This window comes from Cottoperca gobio, chromosome 18, assembly GCF_900634415.1.
Source record: "Cottoperca gobio chromosome 18, fCotGob3.1, whole genome shotgun sequence".
Taxonomy (NCBI): Eukaryota; Metazoa; Chordata; class Actinopteri; order Perciformes; family Bovichtidae; genus Cottoperca; species Cottoperca gobio.
The window spans coordinates 3,724,983-3,738,394 of NC_041372.1; the positions used below are offsets into that span (position 1 = coordinate 3,724,983).

The following is a 13,412-nucleotide window of genomic DNA, read 5'->3' on the forward strand; positions in this document are numbered from 1 at the left end:
ATCCTCAAAGCGTCCTCAAAGCAGCCCTCAAAGGGTTAAATGCACCATAACTAACAGGCGCTTAGCGTCTCGGGGCTCCTGTGCTATTTGCACATATTTATATTAAGCATTGTGCAAACATTTGGAGCAAAAATGGGCAGAAACAGTCCAGTTCAGTAAGATCAGCGGCTTGCAGGGACATCCTGACGTCTTCAGAGAGTTGATGGTAACTGAAGTCTCTGCACTCAAGGTGCAACGTTATTTATTTCCCTCTCTGCTGTTGTTCTGCTGAGAACAGAGTTCTTAGCGCAAAGGCAACATTTCTACTTTTCCACGTCGATAACTTTATGGGCGTGTTTGTGCTCCGATATCATGAGTGGGCCAAATGACGGGCAATTCATGGTGCTTTCAGGGACTGCAATCAATTCTTGGTGAATTCACCCGTCACAGTGGTTGTTGCTCTTTAGAATCTGACATAAAATGTTAAGAGATAAAAAATCAATGAAAGAAAATGACGATGAATGAAATAATAGGGAGAGTAATAACACGGCTCTCCGTATTTATTCTTTCACTGCAGACACATGAGAGTAGAAAACAAATCCTCAGAAGAAAAAACAACGAAGCTCCCTTTTCTACTCCCATCATTTCTCCCCTTTGTTCTTCATCTTTCTTTCCATTATTCTTTCTCTTTCCGTCATCCCCTTTTTGTTGCGCTTACAATGAGAGAGATCAAAAGTTGCTAAGGCAACAAACAGGGAAAGAATTTAAAATATATATATAAAGCCTTATAGAGACGGAGGAATCCTGACGCTCTTCAGTAGAACGGAGAGAAAAGGGTGAAATGCAGGGAGTTGAACGTGTTTATCTGCACACGAGCAGGATGCAGTTTGAACCTGAAGGGATGAGTAGAAGAAAAGACTTCAGAGAACGCAACGCAACTGCCAGCAGAGAAAACCGTCCTGAAATGCAGTTTTACTGTTTAATGTTAAACTAACAAATAGTCCTTTTGTACTGAACTCTCGACACTCCAGTGAACACTTACAAATACTAGTACTTTAAAGATGGAATTTTCCATGTCATTGACAAATAGACGTCAATAAATATCTACAGTCCATTGTCATTTGGGATTCATCCTCTGGGGACCATGAACGTCTGAACAACACTTCACGTCAATCCGTCCAAGAGATGAAGAGATATCTCAGCCTGTGGTCGACAGACTGATAGCGGGTGTCCAGTTATCTTTGGAAATAAAGAAACTTGCATGATTTGTTACCAGAGGCTGTTTGAAAACCGTGTAAAGGGTTTAAGGCTGTATATTTTCTGCAGAAATATTCCCAGCAGGAAGCAGCATGCACACTAACCAACCATACTGCACACTGCGTTGGTGACAAGTATCAACCCACCCACACGTTTAACATGTGAGAAGCATGCAAACAGTCTTATAATACCACGTCTCTATAGAGTCATTTATGTTTGCGACTGTATGATTAGTTAAATGTAACATTAGCCATGTTCTGGTGTTCTGGAAACAGCACGTGCTTAGACCTTCAACACAACGACATTGAAGAATAAAATCCTGAAACCAGTTTAATGTCAATACGGTGATAAACAGTGTATTAACAAGTGAGCTGATAAGCAGGTAAGGCACCATGTGCAGACGTGCTGATTGTGTGTGTGTGTGTGTGTGCGTGTGCGTGTGCGTGTGCGTGTGCGTGTGCGTGCGTGCGTGCGTAGAGCTAAAGGGAAGAGTTGATATGACACTTGCTAGATGAGCAACAAATATGGATTGTGAGGAAACACACACATGCAGCAGCACTTACACACACACACACACACACACACACACACACACACACAAATGCATCTGTATGCATGTGCATAGAACGACACACACACACGCTAACGGACACTCAACATACAGAGCACGGCTCTTGGGGATTTGGAGTTCAAAGGATGCTTTATTTTGGGAACAGCTTTGGGTTAGTCACCTTGCTTTGGTGACAGACGGAGAAACAGGTTGCAAATATCAAACATATTACAAGCACTGTGACACACGCAAACACCCACACACACACTCTCTCACTTTCCTCATATTTCTTCTGTCTCTCTTAATTCCAAGAAGCATCTCGCCAAAGGGAGAATGTGTTGTTTAAAACTTACAAGCCGACTTCTTCTGCAGCTAATGAATGATCACAGCTCTTCTGACAGCTTTGTCAGAAACACTAAGAAGTTGTGTTTGGGCTTCATTAACACACAACATCGCAGGATGCTGGGATTATTGTATAACTCAATATTGTTAAGCAATAATACGGCTGGTGCACTTCAGGGGGTTCTATGATCCCATTGGAAACAACAATAACAGATTGTGTCTCCTTTAAGTGAGCAGGGGAAGGCTGGAAGTTCAATTGTGTTTTTGTCTTCAAGACATGATGAGATTTCTCCAAATTGACCATTTGCTAAAACCCTCCCCGAACATTGATTGGCAGGTCTGTCAAGCTTTTGATTTTCTCCACGTTGTATCAGTATGCACGAGTCTCTAATTATACTTTGTTCCAAAAGCACAAGAGCCAAAGTGTCAGGAAAGGATGAGAGAGTGTGTTTCTGCAGTCGTTAGCATGTTTTGCTAACTATCTTAATACAGTTAACAGTTTGTCGGGTTACAGGTCACGTTAGACAAAACTAGCACATCAATTGAGTTGTGTTTCTTCATTGAGTGAAAGCCGATCCGCGATGCTGGCAGAGTTTAGTCAGACATTAGCAGCTCGGACGAGATGGACTCCAGCGAGCTAATGCTACCTGAGAGAACTCTGAAGAGTCTTCATCCTAAAAGCCTTTTCTCGCAATGTTAATGAAAGTGAAAGAAATAATGCGTGTATCGTTACTGTAACCTGAGAAGCTTGTAGTTTGCAGAACGGACAGATTGACCGGCTGAAACTACGGTGACTAAAGGGGGAGGGGTTTATGGAAGTTCAGTTACTGTAGAATGACTTTGTGTGTGAACAGAGCAGCCGCAACCTGACGCATTGGAAAGTTTTAGGACTCAGAAATATTTTATCAAAGCAAAGATTTTTGAGGTGGTTTGCTATGTGGGCGCACACACACAGTAAATACACACATGCACACACACACACAGTAATTGCACACATGTGCACACACACACAGTAAATACACACATACACACACACACACAGTGTGAATTAGTAATTGAACAGGCGTCGGCACAGTTTGGTGGCGACACCTGTTTGAAATTTATAATGAGCAGCCAGGGGAGAGGACCACACACACAGTCATATACACACACATAGTCATATACACACACAGTCATATACACACACACACACACACACACACACACACACACACACACACACACACACACACACACACACACACACGTCTGTGTCTCCTGTGAGTCTGTTCTCAGCTGCAGGTCAAAGGAAGGCTAAGAATAAACTGACCCTGCTGAGCGTCTTACACACACACACACACACACACACACACACACACACACACACACACACATACATAAACATACACACACACAGTTCACTTAGCTTTCTGCACACACATGCCCTCTGATTAACAAAAAGAGAGAGAAGGCAGAATAAATAGAGATTAACTGTGACATGATATATATATATATATATATATATATATATATATATATATATATATATATATATATATATATATATATATATATATATATATATATGTGTGTGTGTGTGTCTTCCCACAGAGCGACACTGAATAAAGTGAGAGAACAAACTGACGATGATGCAGTTACATATTATTCACATCACTCCTTCACTTCCTCTCTGAATCGTCCTCAGTTCATTATTAAGTCATGAAACCATCTTTCTTTATCTTCTCCTCCTTCCGTCTTTCACGCTACGTTCATGACTCCTTTTCCCTCCATGCGTAGTTAAAGACTGCATACTGTCCATTTGGACACTACTTTTTTAATTTCACATTTGAAGTGTTTCTGCACCGGAGGGCAGTGTGGCCTCTCAGGTTGGCAGGAGAGCATCTTTTGTCACATCCTCCCACATGTCCAGGTCTTTGCTCCAGTTTATAACGCTTTCTGTTAGGAACTAGTCTCAAAGATGACATCATTATGACATCACCAGAGGGAATAAGAAATGAAAATGATTGTGCAGTTTGTTTAACATCTAAATCAGCTAATATTATCAGGCATAATCAATTTTATTGTGAATGCCTGGCGCTGATTATGGGGAGCGCAGACAGGGAAAGAGACTTTTCCTCGGCTGGATTCAAGAGCAGAGACCAGAGTTTAAACCAGGGTCAAAACAAAGCACTTTAACGTGACTGTGGAGCCAGTGTTTGATCTCAGGTAGATAAGTACTCTTATGTTACGTGTAGCTTTGGTGAAGCGCCCTTTTAAACTCACACTTCACCAAACATCCACCTCGCTGAAGTAGAAATGAGCAAGAATTGCTTTCTCACTTGACCTCTGACCTCTGATAAAAGACTAATTCTCTTGGAGGGTCACATTATTTTCTATGAATTAAAGCTCCTTCTTCTTCTCTTCTTCTTGTCAGTTCAGCTCCACTGCCTTTCAGTCTTTCACTGAGAATTTCAAGCAGCACCTGGCTCCCCCTTCACATCCCCCCCCCAGACACACACACACCCCTCCTGTGATCCATCTAACAACTTGTTACCTTTACTCTTTTCCCAAACTTCTCAGAAAATCTCATTCCAACAGACAGAATAAACAACACTTGTGACAGATTAATGTGTTTGCAGTGTGGTTGCTTAAATGCAGGAAATAGACAAAGTGGTTAAACAAAACTATTATGACGCTCGGAGGAAGACACACTGTCAGACAGGAGAAGAGAGGGAGGTGTGGAGGTGAGTTATGTCGGGGTTGTGATCCTGCTAAATTGCCCTGGCAGTAAGTCCCTTTTCTCTGAGTAAAGGTTTGGACAGAGATGGATGGATGAGGAGAGGGATAAAGTAAAAGGGGTGGAGAGAAGAGAGGAGGTGAGGCAGAGACAGTGGAGCACGATAAGGTGGCAAAGGCATAAGGTAAGGTGAAGAGGGGGTGGGAACGAGTGATTAAGAAAAGGTGAAAGACAGAAGATGCAAATGAAGAGGAGTCAAGGGTGGAAAGGGAGAGAGGAGAGACAGGAGATGACAGGGAGGTGAGGAGAAGGTGAAGAAGGGAGGGAACGGGAGGAGGACGAAAGGAGGGGGGTGACAAAACTCATCCTGCGTGGAAGAAAATCTAAAATTACACCAAACAGAAATGCGGGGGATGGGAGGGAGCCAATGAGGAAATGGTTGAAAATGGCTATACAGAGCAAATCCAAGGTCAACGAAGAGCAGAGATTTAATGAAGACAGAGAAGAGAGAGAAAGAGGAGGTGGAGGGGAGGAAGACAGCCGATGAAAGCAGTTTTACATTAGTGGGGAAATTTGACAAGGGGCTCAAAGGCACAATGATGAAAAGAGGAAAGAAAACACAGAGAGGGGGAGCGGCAAGAGAAGACATGCAAAAATAAAGAGGGGGAGGGACAGTATAAGAGAGCACATCCTGTTTGCACAGGTCCTTTCTCTGTTTTGTGTTCTGGTTTGTGCATCCTCTCAAAAAGCCTTTAAAAAGGAGCAAAGACACACAACTGTAATCTCTGACAGCATCACTGCTGACGAGGCACAATCATGGAAACAGATGTGGCATATAACTGGAGTAAATGTTTAAAATAAATGCACTAATGTGTGTGTGTGTGTTACCTCTGCTGAATTAATATTTTACATTTAAGATTCATTCCTTTGTGTAACTAACAAAAAAGGATTTATTTTAGAACACACACTGCTAGCTTAAAGTGTGTGTCGGTGATACTTAGCCCTATTTAAACTTGACTGCACTTTGAATCCACATCCAGTGGAGGAAGATGCTCATCTTTCTGTTTACTCTTGACCCACTAAGTTACAATCTCTGAGGTGTGAAACATACTTCATCCACTGATCTCTGTATCCTCTTGTAGCAAACACACCAACAGAATCTTAGTTTCTGTGCTGCACACAGACCGGAGGACATACATCTCTCCCCTCTCTCTCCTCTCTCCTCTCTCCTCTCTATCCCTCTCCCTTCTCTCTCGCCTCTCTCTCCCCTCTCCTCCCTCCTCTCTCCTCTCTATCCCCTCTCCCCTCTCCTCTCTCTCCCCTCTCCTCTCTCCTCTCTCCCCTCTCTCTCCTCTCTCCTCTCTCCCCTCTCTCTCCTCTCTCCTCTCGATCCCCTCTCCTCTCTCTCTCTCCTCCCTCTCTCCCCTCTTCCCTCTCTCTCTCCCTCTCTCCCTCTCTCCCTCTCTCCTCCCTCTCCTCTCTCTCGCCCTTCTCTCCCCTCTCCTCTCTCCTCCTCTCTCCCCGCTCTCCCTCTCTCGCCTCTCTCTCCCCTCTCTGCCCCCTCTCTCTCCCCTCTCCTCTCTCTCTCCCCCTTTCTCCCCTCTCCTCTCTCTCTCTCCCCTCTCTCTCCCTCTCTCTCGCTCCTCTCTCTCTCCCCTCGCTCTCCCCCTCTCCTCTCTATCCCCCGCTCTCCCCTCTCTCTCCTCCTCCCTCTCTCCTCTCTCGCCTCTCTATCCCCTCTCTCCCTCTCTCTCTCCTCTCTCTCCCCCTTTCCTCTCATCTCCTCTCTCCCCTCTCGCCCCTCTCTCCCCTCCCGCCTCTCTCTCCCTCCTCTCCTCTCTCTCCTCTCTCTGCTCTCTATCGCCCCTCTCCCCTCTCTCTTGCCTCTCTCTCCCCTCTCCCTCGCTCTCTCTCCTCTCTCCCCCTCTCGCCCTCTCTCTCTCTCTCCCTCTCTCCCCTCTCTCCCCTCTCTCTCTCCCCTCTCTCTCCCCTCCTCTCTCTCTCCCTCTCCCCCCCTCTCCCCCTCTCTCTCTCCTCTCTCTCTCCCCTCCTCTCCCTCTCTCTCCTCTCTCTCCTCTCCTCTCCTCTCTCTCTCCCTCCCCTCTCTCTCCCCTCTCTCTCCTCCCCTCTCTCTCCTCTCTCTCTCCTCTCCCCTCTCTCTCCCCTCCTCTCCTCCTCTCTCTCCTCCTCTCTCCCCCTCTCTCTCCTCTCTCCCTTCTCCTCTCTCCTCTCCCCTCTCCTCTCTCTCCTCTCTCTCCCCTCTCTCTCCTCTCTCTCCCCTCTCTCCCCCTCCCTCTCTCTCCCCTCTCCTCTTTCTCCCCTCTCTCTCCCCTCTCCTCTCTCTCTCTCTCTACCCTCTCTCTCTCCCTCTCTCTCTCCTCTCTCTCCTCCCTCGCTTCCTCTCTCTCCACTCTCCACTCCGCTCCGCTCTCCTCTCTCCTCTCTCCTCTCCCCTCGCTCCCTCTCCTCTCTCTGCGCTCTCCTCTCTGTCCCCTCTCATCCTCTCCTCTCTCCCCTCTCTCCTCTCTCTCCCCTCTCGCCTCTCCTCCTCCCCTCTCTCCCCTCTCCTCTTCTCCTCTTCTCCTCTCTCTCCCCTCTCTCTCCCCTCTCCTCTCCCTCTCCCCTCTCCTCTCTCTCCTCTCTCCCTCTCTCCTCTCTCTCCTCTCTCTCTCCCCTCTCTCCTCTCTCTCCCCTCTGTCCCCTCTCTCCCCTCTCTCCTCTCTCCCCTCTCCTCTCTCTCCCCTCTCTCCCCTTCCTAACCTCACAGCTCACGAGCTGGCTTCATAATAAGGGATCATTGATCACTTTACATGAACACACACACAAACACACTCTGCCTTTGTCGTGACGCTCATACGTGGAAGCTTCTTGTTCAAGAGTAAATTCTGGAACAATTTTGAGGTTTTCTTTTATATTTCCACTTTACGTACTTTTTACTCCACTACATTTACTTAACAGTTTTAGTTACTATGCAGATTCAGATTATTAATACAAAATATAGAGAAAAAAATTCCAATATGTTATAGGTTGAGCTACCGAGCAGTATGTTAATTACTGATCAATTATTTCTGTGAAACAGAAATTGGTCCTTAGCTGTCCACCACCTGGCTTAGTTGCAGGTAACCACACACACACACACACACACACACACACACACACACACACACACACACACACGTTTGTATTAATATATTTGTGAGGATATTCATTGACATAAATACGTTGCCTATCTCTTATGTCATAAACACTCTTTACTGTTCAAGACAAACCCTAACCTTTGTCTAACCTTATGAAGCAAACAGCACCTTGAGGAAGTTCAAGTTGGTCCTCATACAGATACAAGTACAAACACACACACACACACACACTCTCTCACATAAACACTGAGCACTAGCTTTATCGGGCCCCAGGAGGCGCTGAGGAAACTGCATTCCCAACTACTTTATGTATTGGTCAATTTAACACTGCGAACATCAGCATATTAAAAATGCATGTGCCCAAGGACACAAGAGCAATTGTGTGTGTGTGTGTGTGTGTGTGTGTGTGTGTGTGTGTGTGTGTGTGTGTGTGTGTGTGTGTGTGTGTAGAAACACTTTAATGCAGAGTTACCTACCTTGAAGAGTGGCATTATTGCGCTGGTATCTACCTAATAGAGCTATTTTTACTGTGAATGAATGTTTAACACTCAATTAACCTGAACAGACATTTCTGAATGAGAGTCAATCACTCAGAAAAAAACCACAGAAAGAGGAATGCAAAAATAGGTCAGTCACCTTTTAGTGCAACAAAATCATCTGTTTGATGCATTAAAGGAATATATTTAGATATTTGGCCCGTGGTGAACTCCTCAGTTCTCTGCTAGTTCACATAAAGGTTCAGTTTCCAGATGCACACATTGTGCGATGAGCAGGTTGAATTAACAGTTACTGTACTCACATGGTCTCGTCGTTCTGAAACTCCAGCTTGCCCGCGGACAGTTCGTAGTCCTCCCCTGCTTTAGCGGTGGCATCCACGGTCCGGTAGGGGACCGCCACGAGGCCTCGGGCCCCCGAAGTCCTGAGCACCTTCAACTCCATCACACCTACGCTCTCGCTCACCTTCTGACTGCCACACTCGAAGGTAAAGATGCCTGAGACGGAAAGAAAGAAAGAACATCATTTCACAGTAGAAAGCTGTGAAAGAGGAGGTTGATAAACACCTACGCTCTCACTCCGCTTGCTCTCCAGTGTGTACTGTGCATACACTGAAGGGGATAACAAATTACCACCCACTCTCTCTAGATAAAAGGAAATGAGTATCAGGTAGACGCACACGCTCCACTCAGCCTCGCTCGCGTTAATTGTCTTTGATGTTATCAAACTCCTGTAAGTGAAGAAGTAGTGACATCACGGGGACTGGACCTCTTTGTAACACCTTTCTGAGGACGTCCTGGGACTGTCGCAGAGCAATCGGCCCATGCAGGATCTACTTTTGTCACTCTCGCTGTTTTGCATGTTCCATCAATCCCCGTCCCATGTCGCATTATTTAGAGATTCCCGTTACCTGCGTGATCGTCATCGTAGATGGTCACTGTGGCCGTGTGGTTGTCCCCCAGCACGGCTTTGGGCGTGGCACTGGCATCCAGCGGGGCGGTGCCAATCTCAGCGTAACCAACTAATCGAGGGTTACTGAGATGGACGTAGAAATACTCGTCCTCCTCGAAGATGTCATCGTCAATCACTCCGACTGTGATCTCTGGTGAAAGAGATTTGAGGATGTTGAGTTTGGTGCAGAATAGTTCACGGTGCTCCTCTTTATGCAACATTATACCAATGAGAAACTTTTAAATCTTATGTTTGTTGATGCCAGTGGAAACATGTTCTCCCAAGGTGCTGCAGATGACCTGCACTATTTGAGCCTCAGTCCAAGTGATGTGTTTTTTGAAAATATGCCATAAATTATTGCAATCTCTGTTGTGTTTCTTTACCTTTGAGGGTCTCTCCTGGCTTAAACAGCAGCGTTCCTTCTGCAAACTCATAATCTGAACCTGCGTTTGCTGTACCGTCCTCTGTGCGATAATCCACCTGAGGGAGATGGGAACACAGAGAGATGGGACGCGGGGTGAGACGAGGGTGAAAAGAGAGCCGTCAAAAGATGAAACACAAGTGTACAGATATGAAAAGGGCAGATAAACACACAGGGAGAACACAGGGAACAGAGGAGGAGAGAGAGGTAGAACATTGCCGGCAAAGAAATGGACGAGAGGCATTTGGGGAGATGTGAACAGAGGGTGGGAGAAAACAAGAGAAAGGGCTTCATTAAACCGAGCCCTCTGGTCAGATCCAGTGTGATGATATAAAGACTTTGAAGATGGTACAACACAACTTTACCCGTATCCTCTCTATTCTCTCCATCTTGTATGTTAACCCGCTCCATGCAGAGGGATGTAACCTCACCGTTTATGATCTGATAACAGAGATCAGATTACTTCATGATACTCTGAGAGGTCTGCAGGAAAAGGTGAGTCAGCGAGTCCGTGTTGGCGTGGCTTTTGTATTCTTTAGGCTCCGCTTTCACACTTGATGAAATGTCTGAGTGACAGCTCTGCACTTGTTTTTGAATGCATCTATTATAGTTGCGAGTGCTCTATACTGAGGATTCATAATATGTCAGATATCTTGATGTGCTTATTAAATCAGGAGAAAAATGAATTGATGAGTTGCCTTTAATGTCATTTATACTGTATAAAAGATCCGCCAATAATACAGCTTTGTTTAAATAACTGTTTCACTGGAGGTTCAGGTTCACTTCACTAAGAAGCTGCTCAGCACCAAACAGTAAACACACAGAGTTAGCAGCTGGTGAACATAGTGGAGCATTTAGACGCTGAAGAGACAAATATATTTGTATATATGCAAAAAACGTTTGCAGTTTAGCTTTATATAAAATATATAAAAGATGTTTACGATGTCAAAATGTTGGTAGTTTGTGAAAGGGCGCCTCATGCTAAAGTTACAAAACGCTTTAAGAGGAAAAATATTTCTTCAAACCTTTTCATGTATATTCAAAACGGCTAATTTTACAGTCTTTTGACCGTTTCAACAAGTGCGCCATCAGGTACAAGTGTCCTCGTTAGGAAACCCTGTTTGGTGAAGAGTGTGTGTGTGGCCTAAACAGGCCACTTCACTTCACAATCAGCCTTAAGTAGACGGCAGACTGACGCATATCAGCCTCTACAGACGGCGCTGATGTTGCATCACAGTGACCTCCGCCAAGGAACTTATGTTTCCTGTTTGTTTGTTTGTTTGTCTGTTGTCTGTTTGTCTCTCCAAGCGCCCTTCTAGTTACATTTGTAGACGGGGAGAAGAATAGAGGAGCGTCTGTTGTAATGACAAGCAGATCACTCCACCGACACAGACTTCTGTGATTCAGAGTGCGAGGCCAGCGTTGAGCTCCAGATCAGTGAGCCTTTGCAAAAGGATATGTTTTATTTTTTGTATTTCATTCTAACATGAGCTGAAATCTAAAAATCTGGAGAATAAAGTGTTTTGCACCGTGCGTCCAGGCGCACATCTACCCCTTTACCAGCAGGAAAGAGACTAAGGAAGCTCTCTGGAGGTGACACTGTGCTCGGAGTGAGATCCGACCAACAGCAGGAAAACTGCCAAAGATATGAGAGAAATCTGATCACAGTCCATTTTGGTGTTCTGTGACTGTTTGCTTTTGTCTGTCGGAGTCTTTTGGCTTCTCCCCCTCACATTCACACACTGTTATAAACAGACTTTGATTCATATACTTCTGAATGACTACACTGTCTGGCATTAATACCCCACACACACACACACACACACACACACACACACACACACACACACACGCGCACACACACCTTGACAGTAACTCCCGAGTCTCCTCCGTGTCTGGATACGGTCAGTTTTAAGGAGCCACAGTTTTCAAAGCACTGGTACAGAACAGGTTCAAACTCCATCCTGATGGTGTGAGGGTCGTCCTCCTGCACCTGCGTCTCGTGGCTGCTCACCACCTGGAGAAACAGAGCGGGGGAAAGAGTCAGGTTGGAGTTCTTTTATCTTTGAATAATGGCGACGAGGGGAGATCATGACCTTGCGAGCCTGGTCGGCAGCGTGCTTCTTCAGGATATTGCCGGCTCCGATCATCATCCTTGTTGCCTGGATACGGTAGAAGGCTCTGGACTTCTGCTGCTGCATCAGGACCTGAAGTCAATTAACAAAGTCATCATTTGTATTCATCATGTTCATCGATCATTTCATTTACAGATTAATCTTTCTTGTGTAAAAGCTTCATCTTTCAAACTGACACCTGCTTTTTAAAGGTGAAGCTGTTCATGTCTCTCGGGATTAGAGGTCAAATGTTCAGCTACAAATCCACTGAGTCACTGTAGGACACTTTGAAAAGGTGGATGCTTGAGGTTTGGACACATATCCTGCAGGTGTTAATGTTGGAGCTTTAACTATATAGCTTTGAGATTTAATGCTGCAGGCATGACGTATTGTTGGAGGCCAACTCAGAAGTTAGCGTCGCCCTGGTTCCCTCAGACAAAATAGCGTAAATGCTATTTCCAGAAGTAAAACACTAACATTAAATAAACTAACTACACCTCGGTCACATGACTGCACTCTCATTTAGCCTGCTTGTAAGTAACCGCCTTTTTAAAGCTTCAACATTCACTCGCGGGTGATTTACTGACTTTATTTTGTAAAACAAAACATTCAAATGTCTTGTGTTAACCACAGAACTTATTTCAGGCATCTAAACTGTTTCTCTGGAGTACGTGTGTGGAACGATGCACGCGACTGTCGTTGCTCTTCTAGCGGCAAACATTAGATCTGAAGGACCTTCTCAATCTACAAGCACTCACTTTAATAAAACACATATGGCTGAGTAGCAATATCACATCCTAACGATCCACCGACCAAATAGAAAATCAACTGTAGCCGTGGAGACCATTAGATTAAATGTGTCCTCCGAGATGGGAACACTGAGATTTATTTAAATTCAAGCGAGTCGGCAATTTCACTCAAGAATCCTCATAAAGAATCCGCAGGGAAAGAAGCTGCAAGTGTTTAGTTACAAGCTCGATCTGGTTTTGCTGAACAGGCTGCTCTATTTTAATGAAAGTCCGACTCCACCATTGGAGACCACGGTTGAATTTTTTATTTAATGATTCATTATGACCACAAAAAACTTAGTTTGTGCAGTTGAGTTTACTCTCCATCTGTCAATTATATTTAGAGCGAGAGGCCGAGGGAGACGCTGCAGGGAGCGAGGCTTCAAACAAACATCTGGGAGCTGCCTAGAGCACCTCGGGGTGCCTCCCCCTCTTTCATTACCAAAAACACGAAGAGCAAGACATGTCGGAGGCAACGGAAGGAAGAGGGAGAGCAGAGACTTGGACAGCGTTAAAGGGGGGAAACGGATAAAACTGAGGAATCCTTAATGTGCCAGTTTAAGTTTTAAGCAAGTTTGAGTAAAACTTGCAACATAGAGACGTGTTTGTGAGAGACGTCTAGTAACAGCTCCTTCTACAGACGAGTGGATTCATCTCTCGGT

At 45.2% G+C, this 13,412-nt stretch overlaps 1 protein-coding gene across 1 annotated transcript in view; it reads right to left on the reverse strand.

Annotated features, from left to right (window-relative positions):
* The window catches only part of slc8a4b (solute carrier family 8 member 4b), an 82,292-nt gene that overhangs the window by 26,030 nt on the left and 42,850 nt on the right, over positions 1–13,412 (reverse strand). The window contains 5 exon segments of the mRNA XM_029454923.1: positions 8,781–8,973; positions 9,387–9,578; positions 9,811–9,907; positions 11,713–11,865; positions 11,945–12,055. Coding sequence (XP_029310783.1) covers positions 8,781–8,973; positions 9,387–9,578; positions 9,811–9,907; positions 11,713–11,865; positions 11,945–12,055 — 746 coding nt within the window.